An 18,782-nucleotide genomic window follows, 5' to 3' on the forward strand; every position below is an offset into this window, starting at 1 on the left:
CAGGGGACACGGGTTCGAGCCCTGTTCTGGGAAGATCCCACATGCCGCGGAGCAACTAGGCCCGTGAGCCACAATTACTGAGCCTGCGCGTCTGGAGCCTGTGCTCCGCAACAAGAGAGGCAGCGATAATGAGAGGCCCGCGCACCGCGATGAAGAGTGGCCCCCCACTTGCCGCAACTAGAGAAAGCCCTCGCACAGAAACGAAGACCCAACACAGCCATAAATAAATAAATAAATAGATAAATAAAAAAAAAAGAATCAGCTGGCCATGATAGCCTCTATTTAAAAAAAAAAAAAACACAAAAAACCACTGTCCACAAATTAGGATTCTACAGGAGAATGAGAAAGGGGCTTCATTGAATGCAACATCTCCTTCCTTTCTGCTTTTAATTGTATTAATTAACCCCAGGCCTGGTTATCAGGGCGTCATCTGCAGGAAACAGCTCGTGGCCCTGGCCTGAGTCACTGAGTTTGGCTTCTGGGAAAGGCAGGGGATGACCTGGAAGATCTCACCCGCCCTTCAAGGGCAGGACCCTAACCTTCTTCCTAAGCTTTCAAGCCCGGGTTCAGCACACACGCCCAGGGCTTGGCCTCAGGTCTGGATTCGAACCCTGTTTCCTCTAGTCCCTAGCTGTGTGAGCTGGACAAGCCCCTTTACCTCTCTGAACCTCAGTTTCTTTAGCTGAAAAAAGGGGTGAATGAGAGGACAGGGAGAGGGTTATACAAGGCAACATATGCCTCATGCCCAGCACATAGTAGGTGCTCACCAAATAGCACTCCCTTCTCTCACCTTCTAGCTCAAAATTCTACCATCACCAGAAAGATTTTTAAAGATGCTTCTGTGTAGCCTCATCAGACTATACGGTGGATGCAACATCTGTATTTCATTCACACCTGGACCACAAGACCTCTCATCCATCAGTCCTGTACCTCCTCTCCTTCCTCATTTGCTCCCAACAGCCGTCCCCCCGCCAAGCCAGGGGGATTCACACAGGTCCTGGGGGGCTTGTCAACCAAGGTGACCCCAGCTCAGCCCCCATCTCCCTCCATCTCTGAGCTCAGGTTCCCCATCCCAGACCCTCTGGTCCAGGAAGCCTGCAGGGACTGGACCCTAGCCCACCCATAAGTCTTTGCCAGAGCGACAGCAGGATTCCCCTTGGGGACTGGTGGTAGGGGCATCCCCTAGTCAGGGGAACCAAGGCAGAACTGGAGCTAGAGAGAGACAAAGGGGGCAGAGCAGAGAGAACCAGTGCGGCCCCAAGGGCCCCTTGGTCATCCCTATCTCAGGCCCCATCTCTTGCCAGGACATACTGAGTCACTGCTTGCTCAGAACCTCCAATGATGAATGGATAAGCAAAATGTGGTCCCTCCATACAGTGGAATATTATTCAGTCTTAAAAAAAAGCAAGGCGATTCTGACACACGCTCCAATATGCATGGACCCTGAGGACATTAGGCTAAGTGAAATAATCCAGGCACAAAAGGATAAATACTGTATGATTCCATGAGGTTCCTAAAGTAGTCAGACTCACGGAGACAGAAAGCAGAATGTCGGGGCTGGAAGAGGGAGGATGGGGGAGTCATTGTTTAATGGGTACAGAGTTACACTTTGGGATGATGAAACATTCCCAGATGTGGATAGTGGTGATGGCAGCACAGCAACCTGATTATATTTGATGCCACTGAACTGTACGCTGAAAAACAGTTCAAATAGTGAAATTTACATTATGCATATTTTACCACAATTTTTTAAAAAACAGCTCCCGTGGCTTCCCAGTCCTGCAGCGGTGGTTTTCATGCAACAAAAATTTCCCTGGACTGGTGGCTGGAATGCTCCCCACAGCCCCACATTCTACAGGGCCCCTCGCTTCTTTCAAGTCTTTGTTCTAATGTCACCTCCCGTGTCTTCCCTGCCCTCCTCTCCTTACTTCTTACTAACATATTATATTCTCACTGATTTTTCTCATGTATTGTCCATCTTCCACCCAGAGTGTAAGCCCTTCAAAGGCAGGAGATTTTGCTCTGTTTTGCTTACTGCCGCATCCTGGCAGCTAGAACAATGCCAGGCACGTAGTAGGTGTACAAGGAACACTCTGCTGTTATTATACAAGACATACGCAGCAGCTCTGGTGGAAAGCAGAGAAAGGATCCCATCCTCCCTGCCCTGGGCCACTTGGGAGCTCCAGGAAGTCCCCATGCTTGGGATGCCCCATTGGGAAACTGCCAGCCTTCCTGGTCAAAGTCAGGCTCCCAGGGCTAGGCATCCAAAGCCTCCAGCTCTGGCCCTGCCCGGACCCCAACTGCAGCCCCTCCTGGCCCTCTGGGCCATATGAGCGTGTCTCCCCGGGGGCACAGCCTCTGCATGGTTCCTGGAATCCCAGCTCATAAGTAGCCGTCTGCCTGGAGATGCCCTCCCTCCCCAGGCTAGGGCAGAAGTCCTCCTTGGTGCCCCCGATGGTCTCCAAGTCCTCCCCGCACTGCCCCACTGGAGTGTGTTAGATGGCAGGTATTAATTAGGGTGTCTGTGTCTCCCCCAGCCTGGAAGCTCCCCCAGGGCAGGGCTCCTGCATTGCCCAGGATGGAGCAGGCAGACAGGAGATGCTGCTGGACATGTGCTGAATGAATGAATGAATGAATGAATGAAGTGAGAAACGAAGGTTAGACAAAAACGCAAAGGACTTAAGTTAGAAACTGTAAGAATAACAAGGAAGGTTAGACAAAAACTCAAAGAACTTAACTTAGAAACTGTAAGAAGAAAACAAAAGATGTAGACATCATTCATTCATTCATCCTGTCATTCATTCACGCAACATTTATTGAGCACCTACTATGTGCCAGATTAGTGTTTTGGGGGGACGGCACCCATGAGAGCAGATGTATGGACTCAGGCAACCAGGAGATCCTGAGTCGGGCCCCAGCAAGCCGGCCCTCTCCGCATCCTCCCTCCCTTTGGCCCTCACAACCACCGCTGGTGCCCAAGCCCAGCCTGGCCCACTGGGCCCAGCCGAGGGGTTTCCCAGCCAACTGACAGGCAACCTGGAGGCTCCCCGAGATGACCCATAAAGTTGTCATGTGAAATGTGACCAAGAGTGAATAGGGCAATAAAGAAAGGCCGACAATGCCAGGAAGGGCTGTGGCCGCTTCACCGGCAGCTCCCCCGCCCTTGAGGCCCAAGGACCAGCGCCATCAACCCTGTGGAGTCATCTTTCCAACTGGAAGCCCACAAGGAGCCAGAAAGTTGATGTGCCTGCTCCCAATAATCTTCACAGTGACCCTGCAGGGCAGGGTCACAGTCCCTTTATTATAGGTGGGGAAACCAAGGCTCAGAGAACCTGGGGGCCATTGGGGCCAGTCCCCTGCCCTGGTGTTGAAGGGAACCCCTCTGTGTGTCAGGCACTGTACACAAGACCCCACTTCATCCTCCCAGAGACTTGATGAGGTGGTTCTATTTATTATCAGCCCCATTTCACAGAGGGAGGTACCCAGGCTCAGTGCCTACAGAGACAAAGTCAGATTTCAATCCCAAGGCTGACTGCAGAATTTCCCAACCCAAACCCAAGTCCTCTCTAAGCTCCCTCTCCCCATTCAGCTCTAACAAGTGTGACTGGGGCTTCCCCGGTGGCCCAGTGGTTAAGAATCTGCCTGCTAATGCAGGGACACAGGTTCGAGCCCTGGTCTGGGAAGAGCCCACATGCCCCGGAGCAGCTAAGCCCGTGTGCCACAACTACTGAGCCTGCGCTCTAGAGCCCGCGAGCCACAACTGCTGACCCCACACGCCTAGAGCCCGTGCTCCACAACAAGAGAAGCCACCGCAATGAGAAGCCTTCAATGAAGAGTAGCCCCTGCCCGCCGCAACTAGAGAAAGCCCACACACAGCAACGAAGACCCATTGCAGCCAAAAATAAAAAAATTTATTTTAAAAATTAAATTAAATAAAAAAATAAAAAGTGTGACTCTCTGAGGGCCATTTCCAGAAAGGCTGCTCTGTGCCCAGCTCAGCAGGGCGCCGGGGCCAAAAGGGTGTGTGACACAGGGTCAGGAAGGCCTGCAGCCCCCAGAACTCCCAGCTGGGAGGCAGAATAGGGAAAAGGGCTGCAGAGGGAGTGTTTACAAGGAAGCCCCAGCTCACAGGCGAGTCTCACAGAGCTCCTGAAATCAGGGGATGTAAAATGTCCATAAGAGGAAAACCTAAATAAATGGGATGAAAAAGCCTCCAGGGAATGAGAAGGCTGGCAGGGATGGGTGCAGGGCATCCGCCCTGGGATGGACCCAGGGGAGGCACCTGAGGGTTCTCTTTGTTTCCTCCTGGGCAGCCCCCAGCTTCTGGCAGGCGGCCTGCAGCAATAGGGATCGAGGTGTGAGTCAATGAAGGCTGTTTCATCTTGGAGTGGACAGGTTTCCTCTTCTCAAGAAGTGACAGGGAATGCATTTTGTACCAAAGCTTGAGGAACTGCAGTGTGCCTTATTGGGAAAATGGGGGGCTGGGCACGCAGTAGGGGCTCAAGTGCTCCCTGCAGAAGGAATGAAAGAGATCAAATTTCATGGACTCCTACCCTGAGCTAGGCCCTGTGCTGGGCTTCCTAAGATGCTTAGGCCAGGCCCTGACTCTCAAGGGGCCCACACTCTGCAGGAGTGACAAACACACAGAACAGTCTGGACAACAGCTGGGACTGAGCCTGGATCGGCACGTACAGTTGTTCAGGGTGTGCACCATTCACAGAGCCATGAATCATAGTGCACAGAGATGTGCAGGGCACAACCGCATGCAGAAGCTCTGGATGGAGGTGCACGTGCTAAGAGAGGAAAGGGCAGGCCCATGTCTGCCTGGAGAGTCAGGCTTCTGGGAAGTGGGGACATGATTGGACTTAAACACTGATGGGGTTTGCACAGCTGGGGGTGCTCAGGACAGGAAAGGGCATACCAGAAATAGAGTTTCCCAAGTCCAACCTTTGGGGGACCACCTTTACCATTTCTGCAGGATCCCGGTACCACCTGCACTATCATTTACTTAATATTTATTTTTGAAAGCATCTTTCCCTTTTTACTAAATAAATTCAGCTTAAAAGGAGACTTTTATTACTGCCATAAATGGAAAATCAGCATCACTTGCCATAAAGAGAGGGTAACAGTAAAAATAAACACGACGAAAACCAAACAGCGTTCGTAAATCCTAGCCAGGGGAGGTTGCCTGCTGAAGGCTACGAGCCTCAGTCCCCATTCCTGTCATTAACAGGGGAGATTGGCGAGAGTTAGGCATTAAATTCAGAGCAACGCCGAGCAGAAACTTTCTTCTTGATCAGAAGGGCCTGGGATGCAGGTCCAGCTGACGCCAGTGGGCATCAGTGGGCAACCACCGCCACCACTGTCACCGGCTCTGGCTTCCTTGGCCGCTGGCCCAGTCCCACGATTCACCTTTAGCTGGCACCTCCAAGACCTTGCTCACTCTGGCCCATAGACCTGGAAGCCTTTCCTGCCACTCACCTATACGGGGCAGCATCCTGTCTGATTCGCTGTAAGTTTCCCTGTGCCTTGCGCGTGGGGAAGACTAACACCCGTTTCAGGAATGAGGAGGCCCGAATATGTGCTAGTAGAATGAATGACCAAAGAAATGAATGGAGGGCTCCCTTCTGGGCTGTGCTGCTCAAACCAGGGAAGTGACTTCCTGAGATATTGGTTTCCCTCCCCACAAATGGGGAAAGAGCATTGTTTTTGCATTAAAACAAACATGAATATATTATGGCATAGAATACAGAACTCACGCATTTTGAATGAAATAGGAGACATCAAAGAAATATTGTCCTTGGTTGGGAGCTGTTTACTCTCAGCAGGGGGAGAACCCCTTGTCAAGGGCCTCCATCCGATCCAATCAGAAGCTGCCTTCACCTCTACAGCCTCAGGCTCCTCAGACCATGCTCTGCACACTGGAGTGTTGATATGTCGGCAAAAGGGGCAGGGGACCAAGAGGAAAGAGAGGGGCTGGGGGAGGGTGAAGCCCAGGATTTACACATGCAGATGCAAGTCGCGGCTCCACCCTGACTTGCTGTGTGGCTTCATGTAAGTTGTGCACTTCTCTGGGCTTCGGTTCCCACATGTGTCATTGCTTAAAGGCTTATTTTGCGGATTAAATGAACTCACGCAGGTGAAGAGGCTGTTTCAGTGTTCGGGACACAAGAGGGCCTCAACGCCCACTCACTGCTGAGTTTTAGGGACACACAAGCACATTCACCCAGGTGGGGGCCCTGCCCAGCCCTGGCTGATGACCCGCCCAATAACAATTAAAATAGCTAACACTTTTGAGCACTGACTATGTGCTAAGTGCCTGGAGATGCTGTGCCTCAGTTTCCTCATCTCTAAAATGGGGGTAATAATAACCACCACCTCATAAGGCTGTTGTAAGGATTAATTGCGTTAACATTTATAAAGTGACTGCCTGACACCAAGTATGTGCTTATAAAGATGTTTCCTTTTTATTTATTTATTCATTTAGTTGTAATTGAAGTGAAATTCACATAACATAAAATTAACCATTTTAAAGTGTGCAAGTCAGTGGCATTTAGTGCAGTCACAATGTTGGGCGACCACCACCTCTACTTAGTCCCAAAACATTTTCATCTCCCCAAAAGGAAACTCTTTACCCACTAAGCAGTCACTCCCCCTTCCCCCAGCCGCTGGCAACCACCAATCTGCATTCTATTTCTATAGATTTGCCTATTCTGGATATTTCACATAAATGGAATAACAGAATATGTGGTCTTTGGAGACTGGCTTTTTTCACTTAGCATAATGTTTTCGAGGTTCATCCACATTGTAGCGTATATCAGATTTCACTCCGTTTTGTAGAGGTGTTTCTTTAATAAAATATCTCACTGAATCCCCAACACGACCTGGGAAGTAGCCACTATCACCCTCGTCTTCTTACAGATGAGGAAACTGAGGCACAGAGAAGGTGGGGACTTGCCCAGGTCCCCTGCCAGGCGGCCCCAACACAGCCAGGTGGGCAGTGCTGGCACCTAAGGCCGGGGGCAGAGTGCCTCCCAAGGCCACCAGCGCATATTGAAGGAGACAGCAGTGGAATTACAAATCTAGGGAGATTTAAGGAGAGTGAAAATATTCTGGCACTTGCAGGATTGTGCGAGTTGAGCAGGTTTCCCCAGTGGAGGAGAAGGCAAATAGGCATCCTGATGTCTGTGCAGGTACCATTTCTTTTCATCCTTACCTGTACATCCTGCAAAGCCGGTGGGGTAAGCCCATTGCACCGATGGCTAGTGAGGCTCCGAGAGGTTGAGTGGGGGCCAGAATTTGAGCCCAACAGTGTCTGATCTCAAAGCCCAGGCGTGTACCCATCCCTAATGCCTGTCACAGGCAGAGAGGGGGCGAATGGAGGAAGCATAGGGAGATTGCATCAGCCATAGTATGAGTGGTTACCCCAGAACCCCAGAAAGGAGCATCCCCAGATCCACTGAGAAGAGGAGAGAAAAGCGAGCAATGTCTGGAGGCACCAAGTGTGGAGCCAGGGAGGCCAGGGCCATGCAGAACAGAGCAGAAGAGGAGAGGCAGAGACAAGGGCATCTGACAGCCAGGTGCAGAGACCAACCGGAGAGGTGAAACTGAGGCAGCCCCCAGGGATGCTCCAGAGCAGAGCTTCTCGGGGTGCCCAGCAGGCAGGGGCAGAGAGCAGAGTGGCCATGCTGCCCTCTCCTCCACACCCTCCCTGCCAGGGCCTGGCCTGGGTTAAACCTGGCCCCACTTGGGACCTAGTTCCTGACCCCGTCCCAGCCCCTCCTACTCCTGCCCAACTGTGTTTGAGAAATCCAAGAATGCAGCTGTAAACATGTGGGCTCTGGAGTCAAGCTGACCTGGGTTTGAACCCCAACTACACTTCCTCGAGGTAGGCAAATCTCTGAGCACCAGTTTCCTCATCTGTAAAATGGGTATTGTGGGCACTCAACAGGATCATACATACCTGTAAATGTCTGGCACACGGTGGGCTCCATGGAGCATTATCATGACGGCAATGATCAGGCTGCTATTCACACTGCCTCTCTCAGGGGGTCTTGGTTCACCTCCTGCCTCCCTAAGGCTCCCACCTCCCTTTTCCTCACCTAGAAGACTACCCTGACCTGGCCTTTTAAACACGAGGACTATTCTAGAACCGAACAAGTCCTAGCTGAAGGGGTTCTGCCCTACCCCAGGGCCTTTGAAATTACTGTTCCCTCTGCCTGGAAGGGGACTTGATAGAAAGCAGCAGAGCTGGGATGGGGCTTGGGGCACCCAGCACCTAGCTGGAGTTCAGTGACCACTGCTGGGGGTCTCTGGGGGACATAAGGAGACCAGCTGGTGAGTCTCAGGGTCCCTGCCCCCCGAGGCCCCCCTGTCAGCTGTCAGCCAGCCTGCCCTCCCCCTCCCTCTCCTCTGCCTGCCCGAGACCATTAGTGTGGCTTTGTTTTGAGCGCTATTTCCACTACCATGTGCTCTGGCCGCCAGGCCTCCATTAGGGACCCTTTCCTGGGGCCGATGACAGGCAGTCAACAGCTCCCCAGCGAGCCAGCCGTAATTGCTGCCGCCTTGAAGGTCGGGAATGATTTTTTTAAAACCTCACAAAGCAAAACAGACACCCTGCCGTCTGCTCTCGCCTTCCCCGCCCTCAGCCGGGAACCAAGCCTGAGGTTTCCGAGAAAGGGGGGTTCAGTTAAGACCCCCCCAACCCCAGAGACACCCTTAACATGCCAGGCTGGGGGAAAACAAAGTTTGGGCTCTGCTCCCTTGCTTTGAACTAGGTGGGGGGCCCCAGACACCTCTCTAAGCCCCAGTTTCGTCCTGGTCAAGATGGGCATGTTGATGGTTGCCTGGGGTGCCTGCTGGGGTGACCACGATGAGCTTCTGAAAGGAGGTCACGGGCCTCTCTGAGGACGTACATGAAGCAGAGAACCAGGAGGCAGGAAGAGAGCCTGCCAAGGGGAGAAAATCGCTGGGGAAAAGATTCTGAGGAGGGAGGAGCTTGGGTGTTCAAGAAAGGAAGCAAGTGTACTTTCTCTCTCTCTCTCACACACACACACACACACACACACGGGCTCCCATCTCCTTTCGAGCCCACAGTCCCATCATTCCCTGGACACCTGGACCAGCCCCATCATCCTATGAGCCCAGAAACTCAGCCCCCCAGCCCCCGGCAAACAGCCTCTCCTCCTTCGTTAGCCCCTCCAGCCTCCAAGTCCTGTTTGAGCCCCCATTTCAACTCACAGGGCCATCCCCACCCAAACGCCAGCCACGCCCTGTGCCTTCCCCACTCAGAAACCCTCCAGGGCTGCCTCTGCCCTGGGGATCAAAACCAAGCTTCCCAGCCTGTTCTCAGTGCCTCCAGCTACAGCCTGCTTTTCTGGATATGCACACACAACTCTCCAAATGAAGCCCCTCCCAGACCCAGGCAGTCAGGCAAGGCTCCCTACTGACCAGCAGAGTCTCCTCTCAGCCCTGATGGTCCCTGGATACAGGCAGAAAAGGAGTCCACCTCCCCCAGGAAGTCGTCCCTGACTGCACCAGGACACAGCAACCACTCTCGCTGGAAACCTCCAGAGACCTTCCTCCAATGGCTCACCTGCCCTGTTTCCTGGGCTCCCACCTCTGGTTGACTGTCCTCCATTATCTCTCCCAATACTCATCCCCTGAAGACACTCACCAAGGACTTGCCAGGAAAGTGAATGAAGCTTCTTCCAGGTCACAAGAGAGCACTGTGTGGGGGAGTGGGGGGAAGGACTCCAAAGCCTGGCTCTGCTACACACCGGCCCTGTGTCTTAGGGCCAGCCCTGGCTCCTGTCTGGACCTCAGTTACCTCCCCGGTGAAATGAAGGCTGCTTCCCTGGAGGACCACAGGTGGGCTTTGGGGGCCTCAACAAACCCTCTGACGCTGGACAAAACCATGTGGCATTTTTCTGAGGAAACAATCCAGTTTTCATCAACATTCCAGCTCTCAAGAGGATCACGATCTCCAAAAAAATTAGGAAGCACTAGTCTAGACAATGTCCAGCGTCCCTTGTAGCTTCCCCACGTGGTCATTCACTCGTTTATTCGCTTCATTCATTCAACCAACATTTCTTGGGTGCCTGCTCGGTGTGGGTGTCATCATCATGCACAGAATCTGTGTATGTGTAATCCTGAGATGTCACCTGAAGAGAGGAGCGTACGTGTGTGTGTGTGTGTGTGTGTGTGTGTGTGTCTACAGAGAGACAGAGGGAAAGGGAGGACCAAGGTGGGAAAGATGAGAAGAGGGAGGGAGAGGGATAGAGCAGACACAGGGAAAGGGACAAAGAAAGATGGAGAGAGATTGAACAGAGATAGAGATCGAAAGAGAGAGAGAGAGACAAACCCACGGAGAGAGATCTGGAGGAAGAGGGGCAGGCGAGCATGTGCCACCGATGGGCAATGCCAGCCCCCCTAATTGATGGCTCTGAGCGAGGCCCCCCTCCTGGCTCCGGCTCTAACCTTCCAGATGCTCCCAGAGCCTCCACGCCTCGCATCCCAAGGGCACCAGCTTGGAGGGGACTGGGGAGGCTGGTACTGACGCAAAGGCAGAGGGCACCCGCCTGGCCCCTTAGGCCAGTCCACTAAAGGACCTCCCAGGCCCCTTCCCCCACTGCCACAGCTCCTCCAACTGCACGCGAGCAAATACCCTACCCGAACACTCACTCTAGACTCAGGCTCAGACAAAAACAGCAGCCCCCCAGTAGAAACTCAGGCAGGCGCGCCCACACTCCCACTGCTCCCCACTGACAATGCTGGACTTGGATCCTGGAGCCTAGACTCTCAGCCCCGGGCTCTTTCAGCCAGACCCAGGCCTTCTCGGCATTTTGGCATCACGGACCCTGAGAGAATCTGACGAATCCAGGGCGCCGCTGCGGAACAAAGCACCTGCCCACAAGCTCAGGCGGTTTGGCAGCCGGGAGAGGACAGATGAGCAGGTTAAGAGCCACAAGCTGGGCTCAGGCCTGGCTCTGCCATCCAATATCTGTGTGTCCTCAGGCAAATCGCATCATCCCCCAAGCCTCAGTGTCCTCATCTGTAAAATGGGAGTGCCCTCCTCATAGGGCGGGTGAGGATTAGATGAGAGGAGGTGGGGGAAGTGGCAGGCACGGAGAAAATCCCTCATGAGTGCTGGCTGGTGTTTTGGTTCATAACCCACCCCCTGTGTGGGACCAGGCATCCCCGGAGTCCGGAGCTCCGCCCACCTAAGCCCTTGTCCCAGGCCCACCACTAAACTGCTGGGTGACACATCCTAATTAACCGCCCGTGTTCTGGCTTCTCTGCCCACTTCACCAGTCTTTGCTCCTTCGGGAAAGAAGGCAGGAATCCCCCCGTGACATCCCCAGCTAATAACTGGTCCAGCTTATATACCTTCTGTGATGGGGAGCTCACCATTGGGTACCTTAACTGCTCCAGGGGTGAGCGCCCTTCTCCAGGCTGAACATCATCCCTGCTTCTTAACTCATCACAATTTATACTTATATGTATCTTATAAGTTTAGTTGTCTGAGCAAGAGCCTTATCTGTCTTCTTCACTGATATGTCCCCAGTGGCTAAAAGAGCTTGGTCCATGTCAGGTTCTCAACTGATATTTGTTGAAGGAATGAAGGAAGGAAGGAATGATCAAGCTTCCAATAAATGGCAGCAGCCCCTGTTAGGCCAGAAGTTCCCAGTATGAGGAGTATGGAGTATGAGATGGGAAGGGGTGGCCTGCAGGCCAGCAGCCCCCAAGTCCAGTCATCCCAGCACACAGATGGGCCTGGGTACCACCCGTACTAGTATGTCGTTTGTGTTTTTCTATAAACTAACCCACTATGTTTTAGTATCCCCGTTAGGCTCATCCTAAGCAATCATATCTGTGAAATCACAGTTTTGATGTGCTGGTTATATTTTTCCAATCCACATTAAAATAAATGCATAACTGTTAAAATGTAAGAGGTTTGTCTGCGTTCTTCCTAAAACCATCTCTCAGGTAGGACCCAATCTTGCTGAGGGCCCGGGGGCTTCTTAAAGAAGGGTTTCAACTGGGTATGGTGGAGCTGAGTCCTCTGCTGGCTTTGAGAAAGGGGAGGGGACACAGCGGTGGGCAGGGGGACCCGGAGGAGCAGCAGCCCCTCTGCCCCCCCATCCCCACTTCCCTTCTCCACAGCAGCAGGTACCAGAGGGATCCCGGGGTGACCAGCTGGGAAAGGAGTGGACTTATTCCCCCAGTGAGACCACTGCCCCTTTTTCTGTTGGAAGAATCTCACTGGGGTCTGGGAGAAGAAGATACATCCTGGGACCCCATTACCCTCAAGGCTGCAGCATCTCATATACACCCCAAGGGACTGGGTCTGAGTCTACCCACTGCAAGGTGAAATCAGCCTTACCCACCCCAGATGTCCTTGTTGTGGTCAGTAAGGATGAGGAGGGGTTCCAGTTTTGTGATTTTTCTACTAATAACATGGATTTCTTATGAAATTAAAATTACGTGAATGTTTAAAACAATATTGACTTGGAATGAGCAAAAGTTGAAGAATTCAGACCTTAGACCTCTGCCTTATCCTCCTTGCCACCCATTCAGTCTTTCCCTGCCACCTCCCTAGGCTGGGCATTGTGGAGGGTACCAGGATACAAGGGAATCTGACCCGTACCCCCAGTCATTACAATGGGAGTGGTGAGAGTGGCCGGATGCCGGCCACTGTATAGCCAGCTGGCCCCAAATTCCCTTCGGGGCTGAGAGACTCTTCCCATAACCCCCTCAACAGCTGGTTCAGTCCCTAAAGTCCAAGGTCATGGCCAAGCACCAGGAGGTGGGGTTGCTTCATGCCCCCTTTCCCCTCTTTCTGACACCTACCCCTCACGTGGGTGCCAACATCACTGTTCACACCACGTACTTCCTCTCCTTATGCATATGATTTTCTCAACCTCCAACAGAAGCTGGAAAGTCACTGAGGCAGGGTGCTGGTCTGGGGGTTGCCATGTCTGCTGCTGCACAGCTGGGGCATGGAATGTGGAGGTCACCATGCTCACTCCTTCCACCACAGGAAGTCTCGTGACCTTGGGCCTCTCCCTCGTCCTCTCTGGGACACAACAGCACTGTGAGCATGGGCCCTGGAGCCACCTTCTGGGCTCCACTCTGGGCTCCAACACTTGCTAGGTGCGTGACCTTGGGCAAGCCTTTAACCTCACCACGTCTCAGTTTCCTCATGAAAACATCGGGCCAGGGAAAGTCCCCTCCCCTTAGGGTTCTTATGATGATCAAATGAGACAATGCCATTTACAGCCCTGGCATGACAATAAACATTTGCTTGCGTATAATTTTCACTCTCTTTGTATCGAGTTGGGTCAGGTGATCCCAAAAGCCCAGCACTAACCTCCCAGGCAATTTGGGCACACGGTCTCTTGCCCATGGCCTTGGTCTTCCCCTCTGTTAGATGGGTAGAAGGAGATGGTCCCAGAGGTCCTGCTGGCTTGGCCTGAGCCTTAGTGATTCATTCCAAGCGCTCTATCTCCTGCCTCGGTGGCTGGCGGGTGGGAAGGGACCACTCTCCTGGCACCCCCAACCCTGCCCACTTGTTTGTCAACAGGAGACTTTCCCCAACACCCCTGCTGTCAGGGTGGCAGTGAGCCAAATTCCCCGTCCTGCCGCCTGTGGCTCCCCTTGCTTGGGGAAAAGGCTGAGGCAGCCGCTGATAGGCAAAGTGTCAAAAGCAATTGGTGTGAAGGACTTGGGGAAAACCGCTTGCGAGGGTCAATTCCCTACCAGAGGCCGGGAAACCCTCAGCCCAAGGCGGAGTGTTTACGGGCGTAATTGATAGAATAATCACCAACACCCGAGACAACGGCGAACACATTTTTAACATCATAACCTTCAGAAGACAGCACTCAGTTTTCTCCATCTCCCAGCCACCAAACTAGCCAGCTTACTGATGGGGAGATACCAACAGTTCGGTAAGGAACGCGAGAAAGCCAGAGTCATTTTTCAGTGCACAGGCTGTTTGCCAAATGGCCCGGTGGCCCCCGCCCCCTCCCCCAGCGCCCCGCTGCTCCCTCCTGGCAACAGAGAAAACCTCAGGACAGTGAATCACTCAATGGACAAAGCGCCAGGCCAAGCCAGGATCTTTGTCTGCAGCAGGGTGTATTAATATTTGAAGGTGCTGGCCTAGGGTTTGTGTGTGTGTGTGTGTGTGTGTGTGTGTGTCAGGGCAGGGGCGGGAGGATGGATGTTTGCTGCAGTGTAAGGCTTCCTGGGGCTCCTCTGAGGGTCCACATACCTGTTCCAGCCTGGACTTCTTCCTCCCTTGCAAAACCAGACCAATCCAGCAGCCCCTGGCACCAGACAATTTTCCATCCCTACATGTCTCATCAGGTTTGAGTGAATACTTAAGGCAGTGGCTCCCAGACTCCAGGCTGCTTGGTAATCATCTGGGGAGCTTATTAAAATGCAAATTCCAGGGTCCCATCAACAATCATTTTGGCCAATGGATCTGGGGAGGACCCCAGGATCTGCATATTAACAAACTCCCTGGGTGATTGCAATGCAGGAGGTCCACAAAGATCTTCATAAAGATCCTGCCTTCCGGGGACTTCCCTGGCAGTCCAGTGGTTAAGACTCGGAGCCTCCACCACAGGGGGGCATGGGTTTGATCCCTGGTCTGGGGAAAGTAAGACCCCACATGCCGTGCAATGCGGGCAAAAAAAAAAGACAAGATCCTGCCTGCCGTGGACAAGATCTAGAAAGCGTCCTGGAGAAGGAGGCTAATCCAGCTTCCTGCTTCTAACTTGCATGTGGCCTCAGCAAGATCCCATCACCTTTCTGAGCTACTGGTTCCTCCCGGTGGAACCCACTGCCTTACCAGTTCTCTGGGGAAGTGGAAGGCAGTCCCTTGGGCAGAGCTGGGCAGAGGAAGGAGTCCCATCACACGACTGGCCAAGTCTGCCTCAAGGCTGTCCCGGAGGAGGCAGGCCCAGAGCAGAACCCCCAGACACACCTTCAGTGTAAGCACAGCTCCCCAGCTCTCTGTACAGACTCAGTGACCTTGGGCAAGTCACTGGCCCTCTCTAACCTGTTTCCTCATATGTCCAGCACCAGCCTGGCACGAATAATGTCAGCCTTAGTGAGTTAACACTGGCAAGGGGTTTGGTAGCACCTGGCATACAGTAGGCAGTTCATAAATGTCAGCTCCTGTTCCTCCCACCCGCTGTGCTCATGGCAATGAGCTAACCCTGTCTGATGAGGAAAAATCAAAATAGCTGCCATTAATTGAATACCTACTGGGCATAGACACTGACCATCACCCCCCTGCCTCCCACTTCCCTGACGTCTCCCTAAGAGGCAGGCACCACTCACTCCCCATTCACTCCTCATGCCTTTAAAAAGCCCTCTGCGAAGCGGGCTGAGTGGAGGTAGCAGGGAGAGGGGAAGCAGACAGATGTCCTTGCGGACCCATCTGACCGCGGGCTTTCCCTGTGACAAGCCCCGGGGCGAGCGGGCGGAAGGCATTAGCCTGGCGGCTGGGCTGGGCTGGGCTGGGACCGAGCTGGAGAGGTGAGCAGCCATCAGGCGGCTGGGGTCAACGGACTCCTCCCCGGGAGCCCCCGCTTCCAGCCTCCTACCCCCACCCAAGACGCAGAGACACCTGCCTAACCCAGCCACGTTTCCTGAATCAGCTGAGGACACGCGGCGCCCAGGAATAATGAAATGATCAGGCTCCAATCTGCTAAACAGCAATTTCTGGGCTTTTTCAGCACACATAGCTTTTATCAAATTGGTATTCTCCTCCTGAACACAAACGGCTATTAGACATGACCCACTTATCCGCCGTGTCTCACTATCATTAATAACAGTTTCTTTTTGTGATTAAGTGAGTGGCTCCAAACCCTTCCCGTGGTTTCGGGCGTTTGGCCTGGCAGAGGGGCAGCACTGGGGGCTCCTCGGCATCTACTACTTGGTGACTTTGAACCTGGCAGTGTTGGGAGATGGCAGTCTGGCCCCTGCAGAGCAGCCTGGCCTCCTCGCTTCTTGAGGGACAGAACGAGCCCTAGAGGGGTGACTCACTGGCCCAGAACTGCATGGTGGGTCAGTAAGAGAAGCCAGGTTCCCCCGCAGCCAGTGCTGTGTCCTTGACATCCAACCCCTCCTCTGGGCCTTCGCTGGCCCTCCCCAGGGTTCAGCAGGGACATTACAGCTAGTGGGGCAGAGCTGTGCCCTAAGCATGCCTGGCACCAGGGGGCAGGTGGAGACTGCCACACAAAGGGCAAACCCTGCTTTCCTATGGGGGGGGTCACCTTGGGGCCTCAGGAATGACAGAGTGGCACCCAGATCCTAGGGGTCTGGTGCTCCAGGGACAGGATGATGGTAAACCTCAGAGCCCCAGTCCTTGTATGTCTCGGGACCGCAAACTCAGGAAAGCCCTTCCTTGGAAAACCCTCCTAGTGTAAGCTCCAACTGTGCCAAGGAACTGAGCGAACTGAGCGGAGCCAGGAGGGGAGCGGAAGGAGGAATTCCCAGTCTCCCTTGAATGGGAAGGAATCTGACAGGGAGATGAATGTCCTGGAAAAAGCAGTGTCTGCCCGACAGACCCTGGGGCCAGTCTCAGCTCAACCACTCACTCACTGTGTGACCTTGGGCGAGTCCCTTCACCTCTCTGAGCCTTGATTTTTCCATCTGTAAACTAAGGATCAAAATAACCCTTCCCCTATTTACCACCACTGCAGCCAGGTCGGTAGAAATTAGATGAGGGATAAGAAGGGTGCGTAAATGGTACACAGAGCGGTTTCTATTTAACATGGTAAGGAAGAAGGGTGCAGGGAGGCATGGTTCCCAAAAGCAGAGACCCTGAGAAGGGCTTTGGAAGCGCCCCCTACTTTCCGAAGCAATTCCACTCATGCGTCATGCCCCAGCAGCCTTCTCTGATTACCTACCACCATGGCCCTCACTCTCTTCCATCAGAATAAATCACCCAGTTCTCTGCCGTTTGTGCAAACCTCTCCCCAGCCCTGGGCATACAGTGCCCAGCATTGGTGCTGCAGCCTCTCCTACCAGATTGGAAGCCTTTGTAGGGAAGAGATGGACGGACAAAGGGTCTCCATTTTCATCTATGCCCTGGTCCCCATACCGGAAGGAGCCCGGCTCATGGGGACAGGGGGAGCCCCCAGAGCTGCCAGCTTCAGACAATCCAACTCTACTGCCAACTTGGGCTCCTCTGGGGCTAGAAGGAGCTTCTGACACTCAGGCAACCAGTGCTGGGAATGTTCTCTTGCTCCCCGGCTCCCACAGTGGCTGAGTTGAGATTTCCCACCTTTCAGTCCTCCAGGGTCAAAGATGAGGATGGGTGGGTACCCTATAGAAGGACCGCAGGGGCTTCCTGTCCCACCCCCCCTCCCCAGAGGCAGACAAAAGCTCCTGGCTTCTCTCTTCCCCTTCCATGCCTCTGGCTGGAAGCAACAATGCCAACTATTCCAATGTCTTCGAGGGGCTCTCACCAAGCCTTCGTCCCCAAGATGCCACCCACCTGACAGGGGTGGCTGCAGCCCAGGCTACCAGTTCTCAAGACGTGGGGTCTTCTGCCCCCCAGGACCTTTCCCAGTAGGGGAGGTGTGGAGAGGGAGGGGACAAGGACAGCTGTGGGGTTAAACCCACAAAGGGGAAAGGCAGATGGGCGGAGAGGGGTGGGTGAGCAAAGTGTGTTCCCAAAGTGTTTGTATATGCCAGTGTGTCTGCAGGCAGGCGGGCAGGCAAGAGTTGTGCGCCTGGGTGCCAGCTGGCAGGGTGTGAGTCCTCCAGCCCTAGTGCCTGCTGCGTGTGTAGTGAGCACATGAGTGAGAAGGGGAATCTGAGACGGTGTCTGGAGATGTGTGAGGGTAGGAGTTGTGAGTGTGAGAAAGCAGTGAGCGTGGCTGTGTGTCCGTGGCTGTGAATATCTGTGTGGTCGTGGAGGTGTGTGTATCGCAGCGAGTGGGGGTGGGGGTGGGAGGAGAGAGCCCTCCGCGAGAGGGGCATAGGGGGTGCCCTCGGGGTGCCCCCTCCTCCGCAGGGGTGGCCAGAGAGCCAGGGCCGGTCCATAGACCCGGTAGGGGGCGCCCCGGGACGGGACTCCCGCCACCGGCAGCACGGGTTCGAGTCCGTGGACGGCCAAGTCGGAGCCGCGCGGCCCAGGGTGGGGTTTGGCGTGGAAGTCCGCGGGGGCGACGACCCAACTCACCGTGGCCGGAGATGTGGTTGTCCCAGGGCGCGTGGCCGGCGGGCCGCGTGGCGCCGCCGAGTTGCAGGAAAAGTGCCAGGTAGTGGAGGGCGCCCAGCGCCACGCCGAGCGGGGCCCCCATGGTGCGCGCTCGGGCCGGGGACGCCGCCGCCTCACATCGGGGCTCAGGAGACCGCAGACACCACGCCCGCCGTCCCCTGCCCGGTGCGGCCTGGTTGCCCCGCTGCGGCTGCTGCCCCTCGCCCGCTGAACCCGGTCTGGCCCCGGCTCCAGTCCTCGCCCGGCTCCGGCCCAGCCCCGGCTGCGGGTAGCCAGCGTACGCCCTGCCGGCCGCCTCCGACTGCGGGACTCTTCCCTTCCGCGGAAGGCCACTTCGCTCGGTGCCGCTGCCGCCGCACCCCCTCCCTCCCACTCCCTCCCGCCCGCCCAGAGGAGGCGGCGGCGGAGGGATCTGTCGCTTGATCTATCATCAAAGTTTTGCCCAGGCTGGGATTTTTAAAGCGGTACCCGCAACTTCCCCCGCTGGAGAGAGAAGGCGGGGGCGAGATGGGGTGGAGGAAGCCACCCCAGGGACCCGGTT

At 54.4% G+C, this 18,782-nt stretch overlaps 1 protein-coding gene across 1 annotated transcript in view; it reads right to left on the reverse strand.

Annotated features, from left to right (window-relative positions):
* Positions 1-18,421, reverse strand: part of VSTM2L (V-set and transmembrane domain containing 2 like) — a 35,482-nt gene extending 17,061 nt beyond the window's left edge. Inside the window, exon 1 of the mRNA XM_061209308.1 lies at positions 18,203-18,421. Within this exon, the coding sequence (XP_061065291.1) occupies positions 18,203-18,323 (121 nt within the window). The 5' untranslated portion in view covers positions 18,324-18,421. The remainder of the gene's footprint in view (positions 1-18,202) is intronic.
* Positions 18,422-18,782: the final 361 nt, after the last annotated feature.

The sequence above is a fragment of the Eubalaena glacialis genome, chromosome 13 (assembly GCF_028564815.1).
Source record: "Eubalaena glacialis isolate mEubGla1 chromosome 13, mEubGla1.1.hap2.+ XY, whole genome shotgun sequence".
Classification (NCBI taxonomy): Eukaryota; Metazoa; Chordata; class Mammalia; order Artiodactyla; family Balaenidae; genus Eubalaena; species Eubalaena glacialis.